Source organism: Tripterygium wilfordii, chromosome 13 (assembly GCF_013401445.1).
Source record: "Tripterygium wilfordii isolate XIE 37 chromosome 13, ASM1340144v1, whole genome shotgun sequence".
Taxonomy (NCBI): domain Eukaryota; kingdom Viridiplantae; phylum Streptophyta; class Magnoliopsida; order Celastrales; family Celastraceae; genus Tripterygium; species Tripterygium wilfordii.
This window is the reverse complement of record NC_052244.1, coordinates 9,587,775-9,606,812: the sequence shown is the minus strand read 5'-3', so window position 1 is coordinate 9,606,812 and position 19,038 is coordinate 9,587,775. Positions and strand designations below refer to the sequence as shown.

Here is a 19,038-nt window from a genome sequence, read left to right as displayed (position 1 = left end):
TCTTTTGGTTCTAAAATGCATCGAGTCTAAGAGACTTGTGTGAAAGATGAGAGAGAGCCGATCTGTTTTATCATTCCCAGATGTAGGGTTTAGGAGATTTAGATAAGTTTCTACTTCGAGGGATACCAAGGGGTTTCCTTCATCAGGAGCAGTCCTATGATCTTGGTGAGCCCTTGAAAGCTGAGGCCAGAGCAAATGGAAACTAATGTTACAGGCTCCACCTAGAATTCCTTGAATATTTGTATGCGAAGTTTCATATGGGGTTTTTTTCACCATCTATTGTCTTGGAGCCAGACAAAACTGCACATTCCTGTAGAGAACTTATGTGTGACATCCATGCCAATGAGATTTCCAAATTAGCCTACTGCTTAAGACATCGAAGATTGGCCGAATTCTTACATATGTGCATTGATTGCTCGGCTTCTCTACCAAATCACAACAACGAAGCCAATGGGATAACGGGAACATCTCTTACATTTCACTGGTGACCAAGGACAAACTTGAAAATGTTGAAGAGGTTTGCAGTTGTTCCTGCTGCAATGGAAGCTTGAGCAGCAAATTCTACACTCCTTACCTGCTGTTCAAGTCTTCTTGGGGTGCTTTGAGCTATACCCAGAAAGAGAGGAGTGCCGCTGCAATAGCTGCCAACCAGACAACGGCTACGATAACAATGCGTCAAGAAGAGAAGGCAGCAATGCAAATGGAAGCTCTGCTGTAGAGACACAGGTCACCTACTTGTTCTCGCTCTGTCCTGGGACCTTCACCTGATAAGCTACCATTAACCACGAGTGGAATACAAGCAACTCACAGCTTGTAAACTCACACACAGATGCAGCTCAAAGTCACCAACTTTACTCACAGATGATTCAAGTCTCATAGACAAAGACAAAGAACAACTTCTTTCATATGATAAGCAACCAGAATGGTTGCTATTTGATGGGGCATGAGTTGGAAAAATTGTATTTCTAATGGGCCATCAAAAATATTCATGCTCCAACAACGTCAATATATTGGCTTCATTTTGTTGTGGCAAGCATGGAATTTCAAATGCCCATATATTTGCTCATGATTGGGCCCCACAACACACACACACATTTTACACTAAAATCAATACTGAATCACATCTCTATTAGACAAAAATCAAGCCATTAAATTTACACCATTATATTAATATAGTTTGTTGGCTTAACCACATCAACAAAACACATTCTCTAATGCATTTTGTTGCCCCAGCAAAAAAAATACCATTGCAATTGCTAACAGCCCTTACAACAACACTAGATTAAGACAAAACTAGATATCCTCTGGAATTGCTTACCTGGCAACACAACAAACACAAGATAAAATAACAATAAAACAAGTGACATGGAAGTCAACATGTAATCTAACACAGTACATCACTTGGTCAAACATAGACCCAGTCAAAACACAAGAAAGAACAAGAAATAGAACAAAGGCTTAAGCCTTAAAACCAACAGGCTGTTAGAGTACATTGAGAATATCAACAGAAAAATAATTGTCTTTCTATTTCTGCAATAATAAAAAAACAATTGGAAATATTTTACTAAAAGAGAATGGAGAGAAATCATAGAAAATTGGATTATTGAAATAATTAAAGATATAAATAGTTTATAAGGTTTTGGGTGACTCTTGATAAGGCACCATAAAAGGATATGTCTTTACACAGAATGATTATGTCTTTAAGATGGTGTATCTTCACATAATACACTATAAAATGACATGTTTTAACAATGTGAAGAGTTGCCTCCGAACTTATAAACTTGTCTTTTCAAAAGAAAGGGTATGTAAAATATTAATGTATTTTCAAATAAAAGAGACTTTAAAAACAGCAAATAAAAAAACTCAAATTTATTTTGAAAAATCTCCAACAAAAACACGCCTATTCCTCCTGCCCAAGTTTTCCAACTGTTGAGCCATCCACATTCCATTTGAATTGTCCTTTCAAAGAATGGTATATGCATGCATCTGCAAGCGTGGGAGTGTGTAGACTAGGTAGAAGTACATAATTAAGCTTACTGTGTATTCTTGCTCATGTGCTGGATGGTAATGGTTGAAACTAGTCAATATTCATGTGTTCTTGGGTGAGTTGGTGTGTGATCGACACCAAAGTGTGTGTACTTATCCCAAGTGTAGGGTATCGTCAAGTAATAAACCAGTGAATCCGGTATTGATCCACGAGGAAGCAATGCAAATTTGAAGGTGAATAATATGCAACTAACTAGCTAACGCTACTAAACGCAATGAATATCAAAATAAAGACAAGTAATAAAAATGGACGAATGACTCGGTAGCATGAGCAATTTTGTAATCAAAGTAAGCACGAATTGGATTTAAAACAATTAATTAAAAACCTAGTTTCTAATCCTTCCCGATGGCTACTCGGTTCTCATACTCAAGGTATCATTGCAAACACACACAATCATACACAATGCATTGTGTGATACTATCAATCATGCATATGCAAAGAGAATTGAGATATAAGACTTCAATTCACATAATTAATTAATAGCTATGCAATGGAAAACTCAATTAATTAAGGAAATCATGCAATGGATTTAACAATTCTCAATCAAACAGATTAGATGCAATCCCTAGACTAGACAATCCAAAATTACAATCAAATATGTCATTTTCATGTATCCAATCACACAACTATCACGAAATTAAAAGAGAGAAATCGAAGTTACGATTCTTTGAACATACCTTAAGTAATCAAAACTTGTATCCACCCTTCGTGATTAGAAACTAGAGAAGAGAACTACCCACTCATGATTGTTGCAATAAACATCCAATCTATTGTCATCTAAATCAGAGTTTATACAAAATCAAGAGAAAGCACCAAAAACAACAAAGAAAACTTAGAGAGAGAAACTAGATCTACACTACTCCTATGGTGGCTTGATGTTGGAGAATGGAATGAATGTGAAAGAAAACCCAAATCTTAGGGTTTTTCCGTCTTTTACAAGTACAATTATCTATTTACCCTTATAAAGCTTTCTCCCATTGGTTACATTTGAGAAATACCCAAAAACCCAGCTCAATTAACCATTCTCGGAATGCAGAAATCGGGCAACTGTCCTGACAGTTGAAATCTGTGTGGACGATTAAACCTTTTGGTTCCAACTGTCTCGACAGATTATAAGGTGTTTGGACAGTTTGTGCAGATTTTCATTTTTGGCTGTAGCTTCATGATTCTTTGACCTTTTTACCCTTGGATTCAACTATCCGAACATCCAATGAAGGTGCCCGGATAATTCCTCATCTCTATGCACTTTTCTTTAGTCCTGAAAGTTTTCAACTTTGCCGGTTTAGTCATATTTTCTGCAAAACCAATGAAAGGCAACCATAAGAGTAAAACTAACTTATTTAAATATAAATACATTACTTTAGATACTAGAACCCCCTAATTAGATGGTATTAGCACCCCAAAATTGAGGTCCGGTCAGTGTTTGTATTTGGAAAAGTGGCTATTATTAGTCTTTTTTTTATTCTACTCTTTCATTTACACTTCTCTCTTCACATGTCTCTATGTTTGCAGTTCCAGCAATTTCACCTCTCAAGCCCTCCTTAATAACATGTTAGTAAAAACACACTCTGATAATGTAACGATGAACCAAAAATCGAATATCACTCTCTCTTAGACGACACAGGAACTACAGAGGATAGGAGGTGAAAGTGTTAAGAAAAAAGGAAGGAGAAAGCTCGAGTTTTTGGAGGAGAAGCCACCCTTTCTTCCCTAGCCGAATTGGCTATTAAAAGGAGCAGGAGAGAAAATCCTAGGCACCTGTGTGTTTTGGCATAACCCATACCTAAGCCCAGTTACGGAGTGGACCAGATTCTAAGTTGGTCAAATTGACTTGATCAAACGTTGACCAAAAAGAAAATCAACAAGCCAAACACGGCCCAAGCTGCGCCCCAAACCGGTCGGATGCAAGTGCAATGGGCGCGCGTGTGTTTTGGCCTAACCCATACCTAAGTCTATGTAAAACTTTCTCACCATAAAACTTGGGTGCTTTTTGGCCAAGGATCATGCTCCCAACAATGAGTATTATAAACTCACTCTTGAGTTGCTATTTTTCAAATGTGGGATTGAGTTCACAACACCAACTTACACCATTTTATGTGTACACTTTTGAGATCAATTTCTCATTCACTCGATATTAGTTGTTATAACACAAATGTACTACGTTCATCTATACTCGGAGATGTATACGAACTCAACCCCGACTCGTCTCAAAAGACGTGTGGGTCCCACATTTAATTGTGCCTAAAATGGGCCCATTACAATGCACCAATATCCTACATGTAGTAGCACTTCTTCATATCTTCTTTGTACAAGACTTTGTCGTCGCCAAATATGGAGAGCAATACAACATTGAATGCATATTGCATCAAATTAACAACATAGAAACAGGGAAAGAAAAGGGAAAAAAAATAAATTGTAGCGCCCGGATCAAGTGGACGGAGTCACAAACCTCTGCAGTGTTAAGCTTAATTAATGGTGTTAGGCAAGCAATTGAGTGGTAATGTAGTTAAGTCTCTTGTCCCACATTGCTCAGGGGAAGAATGTAAAATAGATAATATAATAAGTCAAACTTTCAAACTAGTAATAACGTTTTTCATGTGTTCAAACTAGTATGGGTTAGTGGTGGGTTGGGAAGACAAAGTCGTGTGGGTCAGTATGAGATGACCTAAAGTGGACAAAATGGTATTAGTGTAGAGAGGTGAGCTGTTACAGATGCTATCGGAGTTGAGGCCTCGTGATTTAAGTAATGTTTTAAAATGTTACAGATGCTATTGGAGTTGAGGCCTCATGATTTAAATAATGTTTTAAAAACCGGATTTCGGATCGTGTGGGTAGGCCACCGAAAACCGGTTCAACCGGTTTGACCGACCGGCCGGTTTGATTGATTAATTAAAATTTTTGATAATTAATAATAAATTATAAAAATTTGTAAAAATACTAGAAAAATTAGAAATAATATTACCAAATGTAATTTTCAATTAACAAACATTCTTATAAGAAAATACAACATAAATATATAAATTATAAAAGTTCAAGTTCAAGTTCAACATAACCATTTAAATCTCAATTAGCTTTAACTTTTACTCTTTTTTAAAAAAATTTACTTATTTTTTTCATTTTTTTATCAAAAAATTCTCAATTTTGAATTTTTTCAAACCGACAACCGGTATTTATACCGAAAACCGGTCGATTGAACCGGTATTTGACCAAATTGATATTTTATCGATATTTTGTTAAATCATACTGGTGACCCCATATGGTTTTTGGTTCAACCAGCCAATTCAACTGTATTTTAAAACACTCATTTAAGATGTGGGACCCACAAGCGTCTGTGGGCGTGTGGGCCGCACGAGGACGTGGGGTCTTAAGTGGGGAGTCTCTAGCGCCGACTATTACAGATAGTATCAGAGTTGAGGCCTCACAGTTTAAGGTGTGGGCACCCACGGCGTCTGTGGGCGTGAGTCCTTAAGTTGGGAGTATGTAGCACCCGACTAGAGTTGGTGGAGTCATAAGTATCTACAGTGTTAAGCTTAGTGGTACTGGGTGAGCTACCTAGTGACGATGGGGCTAATAGATTGATTCATGACAAGTCAAACTTCCATGAGTTGCCAGAGTTAAATATGCATTTTGTTTAAGAATACCAGATTTCAAGCTTCCATGAGCTGCTAGAGTTGAATATGCATTTTGTTTCAGAATACCATATTTGAATATATATGCCTTTTGTAGAACATATTGAATCTGCCTTTTTGTATAGTTACCTGAACTTCTATTGATTTTATGTTCATATTTCCATTTGATTTCATGTTCTGGTATTTGTATACATACTCTGTTTTTTGAGATTGTCTCTATTGGTTCTATTGTTGTGCATGGGGTGCAGACCGTAAAATTTGAAAATAATTGAAATTGGGGTGTATTTATAAATATTATATTTTTTCTGAGTTTTATTTAGAATGGAGTGTTATTAGTTATACAAAAGATGCAAATAGTCCTCATCCTGAATAAGTTAGTAATTTAAGAAAAAACAAAAATAAATTCAAAGCTTCAGAGCGTCTGCCACGTCATGGATCTGAAAAGACAACCTTAAGACAGTCACTGACCGTTGGATCGTCGTCCAGTTAACGATCCCAGCCGTCAAAAGAATCCGAAATGATACACTCAAATCCATGTCTTGATTGAATAGATGCATTGGCGATAGAAATAGGATGGACAGTGAATTGCTTTGTCGGACTCGAACCTGACTCAGTTGTGGATTCACTGAGTGAGGACTCTTAGAAACTCGTTCGCTTCACCGCGGTTTGTGTTGTATAGCTCAGTCTGTGAGTAAGTGTCGTTAAAGATTAATGGCGACTGAAGAAGTACATAAGCCTGCTTCACTCCCTCCATACCCGGAGGTACATACATCAGCTTCACTCTCTGTATTATAATTTAAATTTCTTCTTTTTTTCACAGCTTATTTAGTTTCTCTTTTGTAAGTAAAATTTGTTATAGTTGATTATATATTTTTAATAGAATTTTTTGTGAAATTCTCTTTACTAGAAGACCCATTTTGATGTTAGTGACTTATACCTTTAAATTTTGGAATTTCATGCATATGCGGTTTTTGTTTTTGTTTTCCTTAATTAATTTTAGCGAAAATGGAGTTCTTCTTAAGAACTGCGAGACAGATGCAGTTTTGGGAAAACCCTAATCTAAATTGGTTCAACCTTCTGCAATTTGATTTATTTTTGCAGAGTTGGTTTTCAAAATTCTCTCTCTTTCAATTGTCTGAAGGAAGAACAGGAGGTTTTAAAACTAGTTTCTTTCATTTTACACACCCAATATTATTTCTTCTTCTTCACTAATTTTTCTTTTTTACTGGTGATTGCAAGTGTTGATCAACATCATATTTGGGATACCCGCAGTTGGGTTCCTTTTTTAATATTCATGTTCCGTCAAATATAGAATATTGGATCCTGATTGAACATATATGTGTGTGTCACACTTTAAATTGTCTCAAGAAAAACCCACTCAGCTTCAAGCTTATATTGATTAGTTCTTTCTGCCTTATGCATCAGCTTCTCTGAATATCCTTATTTTCTTCTCCTTTGCTTTTGTGACATTAATCTCATTCTAGTTCTCCTGTGGCAATTGTTCCTTTTGTTTGTATGTTTGCATTATAGGGTACAAAAATGTTCTGAAAGCAAAATATGCATCAACCCCACAACCAAGAGTTGGAAATCTCTGTCATAAGTTTGCATAGGGAGTTTACTTTGTGAATTTATTCCATAGAACATTCTCCCCCGTGAGTCGTCCCATTTAGTTCTAGTTTTTTTTGTTGTATATAGATGATTTTTGAAGCCATTGCAGCACTCAATGAGAGTAACGGATCAAACAAGACATCCATATCCAAGCACATTGAATCAAAGTATGGGGATTTGCCAGCTGGACACTCAACGCTCCTCTCGCATCACCTTAATAAAATGAAGGATATTGGGGAGCTTGTGTTTTTGAAAAATAACTACATGAAGGCAGACCCCAATGCACCTCCCAGACGTGGTCGTGGCAGGCCTCCCAAGCCCAAGGATCCATTAGCACCTGATGCTGGCCTGGCCTCATCTAGGCCTAGGGGTGGCCAGCCAAAGGACCCAAATGCACCTCCAAAACCGGTGAAGCCAAAAATGGCCACAGGTAGTGGAAAGCCAAGAGGAAGGCCTCGGAAGATGGCGAAGCCAAGTGGAGGCATGGGTGGTGCTGCTACAACCACAGTGGAGATGGTGACAGGGACTCGGAGGCCAAGGGGTCGCCCTCCAAAGGTAAAGCCTGCAGTGAATGAAGTGACTGTCGAAAATTAGAACCCAGTTTTTAGTATTTGTGTAGTAGCTTCTGATCGACCTCCTGTTGGTTTTGTGTGTTAATTTGTAGGCTAACTGATGTTGTTAGTTTGTCAATGTGTGTGTCACTGCATGTAGAATTGGTGATGTTTTTAGGGTTTCCTTGGCACTTAATTTAGGTTTCCAAGAATTTGACTGTTACCAGTGTTCTTTTAATGATTTTTTTCAGTATTTTCTTCACAATTTGCACATCCTTTTCTTTTTCTTGAAGTACAAAATTTGACAGTGACTTGAAATTTTGTAAAAGATTGTCTGGCCTACTGAAAACAAAAAAAAAAAAAAAAAAAAGGCTTGCTAGAGCCGCTACAGGACTGGAACCCACATGTTAACAGGTTCATTTAATAATTTTCCATCAAAATGAACAGATTTGAGCAAGAAATCGGTAATAGTTCAAGTAAAACAAAATGTCAATAAGAAGGTCATAATTCCTCCACTTGGACAGAAAATCCACAATTACATCGTTTTATACGGACTGAGTTGCTATCATCAAAACTCTGATCTTCCATCCAAAATGTATGTTCATGGTCTTCTACGACTGCCATTGATGGATCGCTCGGTTTCCTTTTGTGTCTGCCTTCATTCTGGCAGCCAAGAGATTGCGCGTCATGCTGGCCACCAACCGGTGAATTTGATTCCATGTTCACATTCTGGACATTGCTAGGCATGTGCGATGATGAACTCTCTCCATAACGGTTGTTCAATCTTTGCCGAGTTACAACGGACGAAAGAAGTTGATACCACCTAGAAATAGCTAGTGCTTCATTTCTTTTCTTTTCTTCAACCTCTCTTCTCTCTTCTTCTTCAGCAAATGCCTGCAGAACAAGAAATCAAGGGTTACTCAGATTTGATTTAAAAAATAAAGATCTCACCACAGATGAACGTTGACAGTCATGGGACATAACAATACATAAAACTGTCACAGAGAGTAGAAAACATAATTTGCCGCAGAAAAGCTGTTTGAAATTAATTTCTCAGAGTATTCTTCAATACCCATCAAGTTTATTTCATCATTTTCCTTGTCAAATTTAGTATTTCATATATCACACCCATTGAAAGGAAAAGCAGTGTCATCCTTCGAGGAGAAAATTTTTAAGTAAAAAATGCAGCACAAAATTACTGATTGTATGCAGTAACCCTAAATTAAGTTTCCAACAGTCATGACGAAATTTTATTATGAGATTTGAACACTTCCAAAGAAAACAATACACCACAAATTGCAGTAGAGTTACCTCCAATATTGCATCCTTGAACTCAGCACACACCACAATACCATCAAAAACAGGTATAGAGCTGCCATTCCTAAATTCGAAACCAACCATGGCAGGTGCGTAATCAACTCCCAGCCTTTTGGCAACAGAAAATACCCTAGGCAACCTCACATGCACAGTCCCTGGAGGAAGACACTTCTCTGACCACACCTCGACATCACCACGCTCATTCTAGATGTCAATTCAGAAATAGAAATGTCAGCATGATACAACTCAACAGAGAGAAACAGAAAGAGAGAGAATTAAGAAAAAATAAACAACTCCAGCGCACAAGGCTTACGTAGTGGGCTGGGTCAAGGACAGACATGATGTATGCAAACCTTACCCCCACATAATATGTGGAGAGGCTGTTCGTCTGTTTTATAAGGCTCTCGCCATGGGCAGGGTAGGGGATAGGCAAGACTTATGTAGACCTTACCCCCGCATAATATGTAAAGAGGCTATTTCCAACAATTGAACAAGTAACCTCTGAATAGCACCCCTATAACTCTACCACTGGGTCAATATTCACCTATCTCATAGGTGATAATATTAAGAAGCCAATTGCTTGTCTCATACAAATTATCTGAGCTTTTCAGCATGAACAGGGAAATAAAACAATTCACCTTTGGCACAATCCCATTCACAGCACGAGGTAGACACATAGGTTCTAGTTGCCACTTCCCATAAAGTTCAACAATTCCTTTAGAATCACGTTCACCATAATCGTCATCCTCAGAGAACTGTGATTTCTTAAGCTTGGCAGAATGTTTTAACACCTGTAAAAAATAAGCCAAGTTAAGCTGATGAGCTATCACAAATGCCTAAAAAAACTACATTAGCACAGCCCTGCACAGCAGCTATCATATACCTTGGCCGGCACTTCCTCAGATTTAACCTGCAGCCCTTCGCGCAGCCATCTCGGTTTGGTCCTAAGTGTTTGTACACAATCCCGACGATAAACTGGATGACTGGAACAAAAACCCAAAATTGGGCCCTTCGGATGGAGTATTTGATGTTTTGTAAGCCATTTTTCAACTGCATACAATTGATGATTTCTGTAGGCCTGCATCAGGCGAACAAGTTTTAAAAAAAGATTATTGGCATAATACGTTCTGAGATCCATGTCTGTCTTTCCTTACCCATCACTATACCTGCATATTAGTTGGAAGAGGTTCAGTTAGTGCTCTAGTTTCCAATTCCATATCTTCAAGATAATTCCTGGTAGAAACAATAGAATTCTTTACAAAATGTTCTCTTTCAATCTTCACTGAAAGATTTTCTTGGGTGGGAGATTATCAGTAAGTGCGGATGATAATAACTACCTATGAGCATCTGGTGTGTCAACATGGTGTTTCTCCACATGGATTATACCTCCAGTTTCCCTGGACTCAACCTCTCTCAATGGTGCCAATACTGCATCCCACCAAGTTGAATTAATCCGTTGTGATGCTATCTTGTACCACTTTGTACAGTACCTGTAGTATTAACATGATACAACTCTGGATGATGTTGAGTGCATAAAATTTTGGTTACTTACACTAACTTCTTTAAGGTTTAAAAAATAATAATAATAAGCAAAAACTTTTTTAAATTATTGTATCAAATGTACAAGCAGGAAACATGCAACAGAGGTCGTCTCGAAAGGAATATTTGAAAACTTTGTCTTTTTTGGAACTGATCAGGTTCAACAAAAAATTAAGAGCCTGAGTAACTTGAGTATTCAACAATTTCAAAAGGAGAGTGGTTCAGTGGGAATCAACCATCTTAGAGATTTAAGAGTACATCAAACAATTTCTTAGAGAAAAGAGAAGTTTTTCTATAAATGTTCCATTTGCAAACCTGCCACATATCTCCAAGGTTTTCCAAAACTCAGTTGTGGAATCTGAATGGAAGATTTCAATAGCAAAATTTCATTTGAGAGATATCGGAGGAAATATCCACATAAACAAAATTTACTCAACATCAAAATGACCTCGAGTTAATTGGGATTTAACTAATGTCATAAAGGGATGGGTGTAGTAGGTGGGTCTTAGATTCAATAACTATCAATAAAAAACTTACATGTGAAAAGAAAACAGAGATACACTCTGGCAGAAGAAGGCCGACAACCTGTACTTAGTTAAAAAGTTAAGGCACATCACAATTCACACAAAAGGAATAACTGTGAAATCAGGAGGGATGCAAAACCTGCGGGTCACATCTTTAACTCCACGGTCAGCAAAGGCGACTACATATCTCAAAGAGGTTTTGCATGCAGTAGCAGCAGCTTCGACCCTCTGCTCTCCATCTATAATTGCATTGACAGCATCAACATGAACCCACTTTCCTGTCGACGTCTCACCAGTGCAGAATACTTCCGCCCAATGTAATGGAGATCCTACTTTGTCCGCCCCAACTGCTACGGAGACTCCCATGGAGGAAGAAGGAGATTCTTTATTCTTATTTCTTCTTGATTTTTTAAGAGCTGAAGCCTCGGTAGATAAACCACAATTGATGTTTTTCATATCTGATGATGTGCTATTGCCAGTAGTCCCAGCAGCAGTTGCGGCAAGAGCCATCTCGAGCTGCATCTCAAATTCAAGATCTCCCTTCCTCTTTGAACCCTGAGATTTCTCCTTGAGGAATGCTTTAGAATCGTCAGACTGTGCCTTAGGGGCTGATGAATCAAGCACTCTATTATTTAGCTCAATGACAACAGAAGAATCTTTGGATCGAGTATTATTGCCTCTACAGCCATCCTGAGTTTTGCATGAGGTCCACGAAGAGCTTTCACAGATACTGTCATTTTCAATGTATACAGATCTAGCAGGAGATATAGGAACCTGTCTAGCTTTATCCACCATCACTGTTGAAGTATTGAATATCCCTCTACGCACTCTACATGCCTCTCGACTTGAATTTTCATTTCTGCCAATACTGGGTTTTAAGGAGGCAACATCAAGAATGGACACAAACCTGGAAAATAAAGATGCACTTAGTAAAAGGATAAGCTCTTAAATATCATCATCAGGATAAGAAGCGAAATTAAACTACACAAAAACATGAGAAGATAAGCAACATCTGAAATGAGAATCAACAAAAGTGAAAAAGAAAAAATGAAAAATTCCACCAAAAGCAAGTTCCCAGCCCCACAGTTGATTTTATTGAACAGCAAACTGGACACATAATCACCTTAGAAAATTTTGAAAAGAATATTTACGACAAGAAATCCAAAGATGTAAATGATTACGCTGCTTACATTCACTTCATAAGTAAAATTCAAAAGAATATAAAGTTTGAACTCATTTTCTTCAGCAGAAACCAAACAATTTCTTTTTGAGCAGGAAAAAAGGATAAGCATAATCACGGTGTATAACCATCTGAGAAACTGAGTCCACCTTCAATTATGAGTCTTTCTCGTTCTGTAAATGTTCAGACTTCAGACTCGAGGAAATGTGAACCAAAATGTCTAATTGTCTAAATTAAGACAAATTCTCAATCACTCTTTAATTTTAGTAGTTTGGAGCAGACATTCTAAAGAGGTCTCAAAAGAGAAAATTCAAAAACTCTACACAATGTAAATTCATGGCCTATCTGCAAAGTTATAGATCCTACTCTAGCTAGGATTAAGTCTTATTTTTATGTTTTCTCATACTATTGGGTCGGTTTTAATAAGTTTCCTTTAATTTTCTTACTTGGGGTAAAAAATTCTAGGTAAGCTAGAATTTCGAATTTATCATTAGTAATTTGTTTTATGAGTCTTCTATTAGGTTATTTTGTTAAGTCTACTCATCGTTAGAATTGGAATCATATTAGTTTATTTTTAGGAGTTCTAGTATTATTTGACGGAAGTTTTTATGGAATTAGGATTACTAGGAGTCTATATATATGGATGTAATCAGTCAAGAATGCTGATGTGCTAGAGTCGCGCCTATACACGCTCAGCACCTAAAGCCCAACTGACACCCACCCATATGGGCTGGCTGTACCCAAGGCCTCCCAGCCCATACTAGAAAACCTTGGGTACTAAGGGAGGCTCATACCTCCCCCTATAAACAACACCTTAGCTCCCACATCTTCCAATGTGGGACAATCCTATCAATACCCTCCCCTTCAAGACCAAGGCCCACGTTGGTCGAGCACCATGGCCGGCTGTACCCAAGGCCTCCCAGCCCATACTAGAAAACCTTGGGTACTAAGGGAGGCTCATACCTCCCCCTATAAACAACACCTTAGCTCTCACATCTTCCAATGTGGGACAATCCTATCAATACCCTCCCCTTCAAGACCAAGGCCCACGTTGGTCGAGCACCATGGCCGGCCCCTCCGCAGGGCCCTTGCCCCCTTGGGTCGAGCACCATGGCCGGCCACTCCGCAGGTGCGGCCCCAAGTTGAAAGCACAACAAGATTGTACTCTTCGATACCATTGATAGAGTCGCACCCATACACGCTCAGCACTCAAGGCCCAACCGACACCCACTCATATGAGCCGGCTGTACCCAAGGCCTCCCAGCCCATACTAGAAAACCTTGGGTACTAAGAGAGGCCCATACCTCCCCCCTATAAACAAACACCTTAGCTCCCACATCTTCCGATGTGGGACAATCCTATCATGATGATAATGAATGAATAATGTGAGATTTCTTTCAAGCATGTGATTTGCTTTTTGATTGTGTGATACAATCATCCTTTGGCATGATGCTTAGGTTATCTATCTTTTCTTTACCTCGTTTTCTCCAATTTCCTGCAATTTCAGATCTGATTTTAGTGTTTTAAAGCTCCAATTTCTTGCTTAAAAATCCCTCGCAAGAACCCTTTAATACAAGTTTAGCAAACTACGTCACATTGATTCCTAGTGACATGGCCTTTGTAGCAGATCAAGTGACAACAAATATGTTCATGAACCAGTTATGCCACAAGAGGATTAAATGGATAGGTGAACCTTTAATGACCAGTGAGGATCATGCATTGATCCAGTAGCTTTTATACTCTTGAACATTTTGTTCATTGCCATACGAAATCATAAACATGCATCAACACATTTAGCAAATCATATTTATTTGTAATGGATGTGAATGGATATCACACACATGTTGCAAATGCCAGTTTCAATTATCGGCAGCTCATGTGGACAGGATATCATCAAAGAAAGAGGTGATACAAGAACAAAAAGAAAGTGCCTTTTCAGTCTTGGAAGAGCTTTACAATATCAGATTTGATTTAGTAAATTGTTTTTGCTCAGGGAAATATCTTAGGGCTCAGGGCATAACCAAGGTATAACATTTTGCACTCTTATTTATAGCAACATACCGGGTGGCAAGATTCAAACCTCTTAATAATGCCACAAACAGTGCCGCAATCTGCAAGTAAATTGAGCCTTTAAGTTCTACATAGAATAATCAAAAGAAAGATATTTATTAATATGATTTTCAAGACAATTCATTTAACCATCTGAGCAGAATTTTGTACTCATCAAAGATTTCCTATCATATAGTTTAACTAGAAATTTGTGGTACAAAAGATTGACAACAATATAAAGCATTCAGAAAAAACACTAATTGATATATCATTTTGAAATTTATAACCTCAATCAATGTCACTACTACATATAAAAATTGCATAGCATTGGAATTCAGTGTTGTACATCCATCATAATCTTGAAAATTTTCCAAAACAAAATGATTCATTCCAGCTAGATTTTACATCAGGCTTGAAAGCATAACATTTTATAGCACGAGAAAAAGAGGCAGGGCAAAAGATTTGGGGTTTAAAGGAACAAAATGATCAATCTAGGCCACTTACACAATGTACGTAAGCTAATAATGAGAAGATGCCAGAGGTCTTCAAGCAGAATTTTGTAATAGATTAGAGATCAAAATATTACCTCCTCTAAAGTTCCTCCACGAGTTTCAATGGCGGAACACAGAGCTGAGTGCAATGATATCTTCCTCCTGACAGAACTTGTAACATGAAAGTTATTGTGAAACTGCATGTTTCCAACAAAGGTGTCAAACCAAATAAGGCAAGTAATGCAGCAAATGCAATAGAAAAAAGGCCCCTAGAAAACACACATAACCATACCCAACTCATAATGGGAGATAAATCATGGACAGTTAGTTTCAAGACCAAAGATATCTTCAACAACTTGGCTGGTAGCAGAGAAAGTAAGGAAGCCTGCCAGGAACACCAAATTTTCTAAGAAATCAGAAACTTCCATATGTTTAGCTATGAGTAAATTCCATTCGTGTGTGTATTTTTTTTTGGGGGGGGATGGTGGGGAGGGAGGGAAGGAGAACAGAAAAGGAAGATCAAGCAAACAGTCTCATATAATTAATTATTTTCTGAATGTGAACAATAAACTATTGATGAGGCGAGCAACAAAATCCATAAGGTAAGTGATGTATAGAATCACTTCAGAGTTTGGAATATAAAAGAGAATTTATTGAAGCAGGACGGAAGTACAAACACGAGAACAGCAAGGAGATGAGGCTAATAGCCTCGAGTTGTTACAAGTATTAAAGCACAAAATTTTTATCATTAAGCAAGATAAGTGTCTCTCAATGATTATATTGCATTGAATAGCCTGTTATTTCTTTCTTTCCATAACAGCCATATAATACCCCATAGGAAGAGTCTGACTGATTATCCTTGAAGCTTTGTTTCTGCAAAAAGAACTCCAGGCTTTAACCTCTTCTAGAATAGCATCATTGATTACTAATTAATTCCAACAAGTTTCTAAACTTTCTTCCATACTTGTCTATCCCCAGAGCAGTAAAGAAGCATATGGCTAATTGATTCGTGCTCAACTTTGCAGAGGGCACATCGTACCAATACAATAACCTTTTTTCCGTCGCTTGTCCATGGTCAGAATCCTGCCGCAGAATAACTCTCCGCCACATAACACCACCCTTGGAGGTGCTTTTGATACAAAATAGAAAGCTAGGGAATAAGGCTTCTGTTATGATAGTAGTGGAGTTTGATCAGCTCTTCATAATAAGATCTAAGGTAAAACTGTTATATGTAAAATTGTTTCCCGTAGATTTTTGCCTATGCCATTATTGTTAATCCTGTGATTATAGAAAAGCTCCCAGAAATTTATAATTGATTCTATTTCCCAGTCCTAAGAAGCTCCAATGAAAGAGATGTTCCAGCATATACCGTCAGGTGAAGTGCTAATCAGGTCATTGATGAGGGCTTCTTTTGAGTCGACAGGCTGATCAGGAAAAAGTTCACTGAAATTTCAAATGCCTATCTATATGTTTTTCAGAGCCTAATGGACCTCCCATTACCAGCTCTGAAATATAACTGACAACCATTCATCCCAGTCTTTCAAATGCAAATCCACAAATCACTGCCATATGAATCCCTTCTCAGATTTATAGCCCATCCATTATCTGAAGTACAATGTTTTGCTACTATGACCCTCCTCCAAAAATGGTACTTATTGTGATTGAACTTTCATAACCAACATCCAAGAAGAGCTTTGTAAAAAGTTATTAAGGAGGTGTCACCAAGCCCCATTCTCCTATAAAAGAATTATAGAATCCCTTTTGACCATATGAAATTTCTGTTTTTGTAGCATCACCAAAGGAATTTGAATTCGATAGCTTTAAGTTGAGAATCCACTGATTTAGGCATGGAAAATAGAGACATCAAGTAAACAGGAAGATTCGAAGGCATTTACAGTTAGTATACCAGCTTCCCACAGTACAAACTTGTGAAACCTAGGTTGCAATAAAACAATTTCACGGCCGCACCAAGGTTTGCAAATGATAAAATACTACAAAAGTCTCAACAAACATGATTAGAAAAACATTTTAAAAAAGAATATAATTAAAAGCTGAAACAAGATGCCAGTCGGATGGAACTAATATAACTTGTCAATTTAGCATATGCGCAACAAGCACGATCAGCAGAAACCCAGAAACTACATGGCCAACATAGAAATCTCCTAAAACTAAATGGATCACATGATGGCATTGATAGAGTTAGTCTCATTACATCGGGTATGGACCCAATTTTGCAATAATAGAATACGGGATGCCATGAAAAACAATAGAACATGTGCAAAAATATTCTAATATAAAATAAAAGCAGATACAAGGTTGACCTGGATAAGTGGATCGTCACATGCACTGTCAATTATTCTTCCCCTTGCAAGTAAACAAAGTAAATGGACCTTATGCACAAGCTCAGCCAACTCCTACAGGATAAGAGAAAGCAAACGTTTTGAAATTCATTCAACAAAACTCACAACCATTTATAACGTCGATATCATATGGATTAATATAGCAAGAAGGACCATTTCACCTTCTCTTCAGCAGATGCTCGACGAACAGGCTTCCGTCCAGCAGAATCTGGAGATTCGTTAAATTCAATGGTCACCTCCTTAATGTGATCATGAAAAAGATCCCCTCCCTGATCCAGGGTGGAAATTGAACCATCTTCCCAATCTGAGTCTATATCATCATCCCCGCTCTCTAAAAGAACATCCTGAGCACTTCCCATGCCAGCATTCTGAGGAGTGTCACCGATCCCATTCCCATTTCTGTGAATAACATCTTTATCATCTCTTTCCAGCCCATTCTCCGGCTGAACACAAACCAAATGGTAGCAGAAACCACTATAAATAATTTTTCTCACATAATTTGTTTTTAGAAAAAAAAATCAGTGGATGGTACTAACCACACCAGAAGAAACACTTGGTTGAATGACATCACACTGTTTCTTCTGCCCTGGTTTATTACGTGAATTAGCGCGTTCTGCAACTTTGTCAAGTACCCTCCATACTAATTCAGAAAGATTTCCCGTATTCAAGAATTACAAACAGTTAAAAGTCAGAATTATGATTTTTTTTTTCCTGTCACCTCCACTGCAAGGAGATTGTACAAACTAACCCAAAACAAAATTAAGTAAGAAAAATAGCCTAGTGACTGATTTCCATATAGTGAAGTTATAAGAATAAGTAGCCATTAACGGCAACGACTTTTGTCGGAGTTCAACAATGGAACCCAAAATTTTAACATATATTGGGTTTATTCAAATAAAAACAGAAAAAATTTCAAATTAAAGAAACCCAATAAGGTATATGTCAGAAATGACAGGAACAGCATTGAACATAAAAGATGTTAGAACATCTATATTCTACTCGATTTCCAAAGAACCACAGAGAGACATAGGCGGGAAGAGTTAGCGGCGATTAGGGATTTATTCAGAAGAAGAGGAAGTGACGATACGCACCCGACGATGGCTTATCGTTGTCAGACTTGTTCCTTGTTCTCATTATGTTGCAGAGACAGAGTCACGCAGAGGAGAAGTTGCCGTCGGGCCTAAAACTGTTAAGGGTTTTTACAATATAGGGAAAATTAAGGATAAGTCTTATTGGTTAATTAATATTGTAAAAAAAAAAAGATATATATTCATAATTATCCATAATTTATCTGGACTGCCATGTCAAATGCTCTATCACCATGACAATTAGGATTAATTAATAAAATTGAAAATTCTTGCATCCTCTCTCACGCTTCTCTCTCATAGGTCTAGAGACTGCAGAGTTGTTCATATCTACCTTTTCTCTCTCTCTTGCAAATTATAGCCGCACGGTGCTCGATCCTTCTTCACGTGGTCGTCTGGGTATATATGAGTTCAAATAGGCGCATGGTGCTCAATTCCTTCGGTTGAACTTCTTCTTCTTCGGTCGAACTTCTTCTTCGGTAGTCCTTCTTATGGATTTGGTTCACTCTACATCAAATCCCTTGAGGTGAGCCCATATATTTTTGGTCGAACTTCTTTTTCTTCAGTCAAACTTCTTTTTGTTTTTGGTATGGATTTTTTTTTGGGTTAGGTTGATTAGTGGTACTGTATATTTTGTTTGGGTTAGGTTGGTAATTGT

The 19,038-nt window shown here is 37.7% G+C and overlaps 2 protein-coding genes across 2 annotated transcripts; one reads left to right on the top strand and one right to left on the bottom strand.

Annotated features, from left to right (window-relative positions):
• The first annotated feature begins 6,235 nt into the window (after positions 1 to 6,235).
• On the top strand, positions 6,236 to 8,100 carry LOC120013412 (HMG-Y-related protein A-like). Its single transcript, XM_038865206.1, has 2 exons — positions 6,236 to 6,438; positions 7,372 to 8,100. The coding sequence occupies exons 1-2, from the start codon at positions 6,388 to 6,390 to the stop codon at positions 7,876 to 7,878; spliced, it is 558 nt and encodes a 185-aa protein (XP_038721134.1). The 5' UTR covers positions 6,236 to 6,387; the 3' UTR covers positions 7,879 to 8,100.
• A 129-nt stretch (positions 8,101 to 8,229) lies between these two features.
• Positions 8,230 to 18,505, bottom strand: LOC120013612 (DNA repair protein RAD4-like). Its single transcript, XM_038865485.1, has 14 exons — positions 18,387 to 18,505; positions 17,832 to 17,935; positions 17,457 to 17,738; positions 17,257 to 17,349; positions 15,228 to 15,320; positions 15,031 to 15,132; positions 14,457 to 14,506; positions 11,355 to 12,122; positions 10,490 to 10,642; positions 10,319 to 10,385; positions 10,036 to 10,230; positions 9,791 to 9,943; positions 9,147 to 9,356; positions 8,230 to 8,729 (listed from the first exon to the last, which is right to left on the bottom strand). Exons 1-14 carry the CDS (start codon positions 18,427 to 18,429, stop codon positions 8,337 to 8,339), a joined length of 2,706 nt encoding a protein of 901 aa, XP_038721413.1. The 5' UTR covers positions 18,430 to 18,505; the 3' UTR covers positions 8,230 to 8,336.
• Positions 18,506 to 19,038: the final 533 nt, after the last annotated feature.

What these genes read in the sequence shown, in the direction of transcription:
- LOC120013412 (XM_038865206.1), top strand. Translation starts at nt 6,388, where the DNA reads ATGGCGACTGAAGAAGTACATAAGCCTGCTTCACTCCCTCCATACCCG. An exon ending in CACTCCCTCCATACCCGGAG is followed by an intron (nt 6,439 to 7,371) that starts GTACATACATCA and finishes TGTTGTATATAG; the next exon opens with ATGATTTTTGAAGCCATTGC.
- LOC120013612 (XM_038865485.1), bottom strand. Translation starts at nt 18,429, where the DNA reads ATGAGAACAAGGAACAAGTCTGACAACGATAAGCCATCGTCGG. An exon ending in TATCTCCCATTATGAGTTGG is followed by an intron (nt 15,133 to 15,227) that starts GTATGGTTATGT and finishes GGAAACATGCAG; the next exon opens with TTTCACAATAACTTTCATGT. An exon ending in TGAATGGGATTGTGCCAAAG is followed by an intron (nt 9,357 to 9,790) that starts GTGAATTGTTTT and finishes ATTGACATCTAG; the next exon opens with AATGAGCGTGGTGATGTCGA.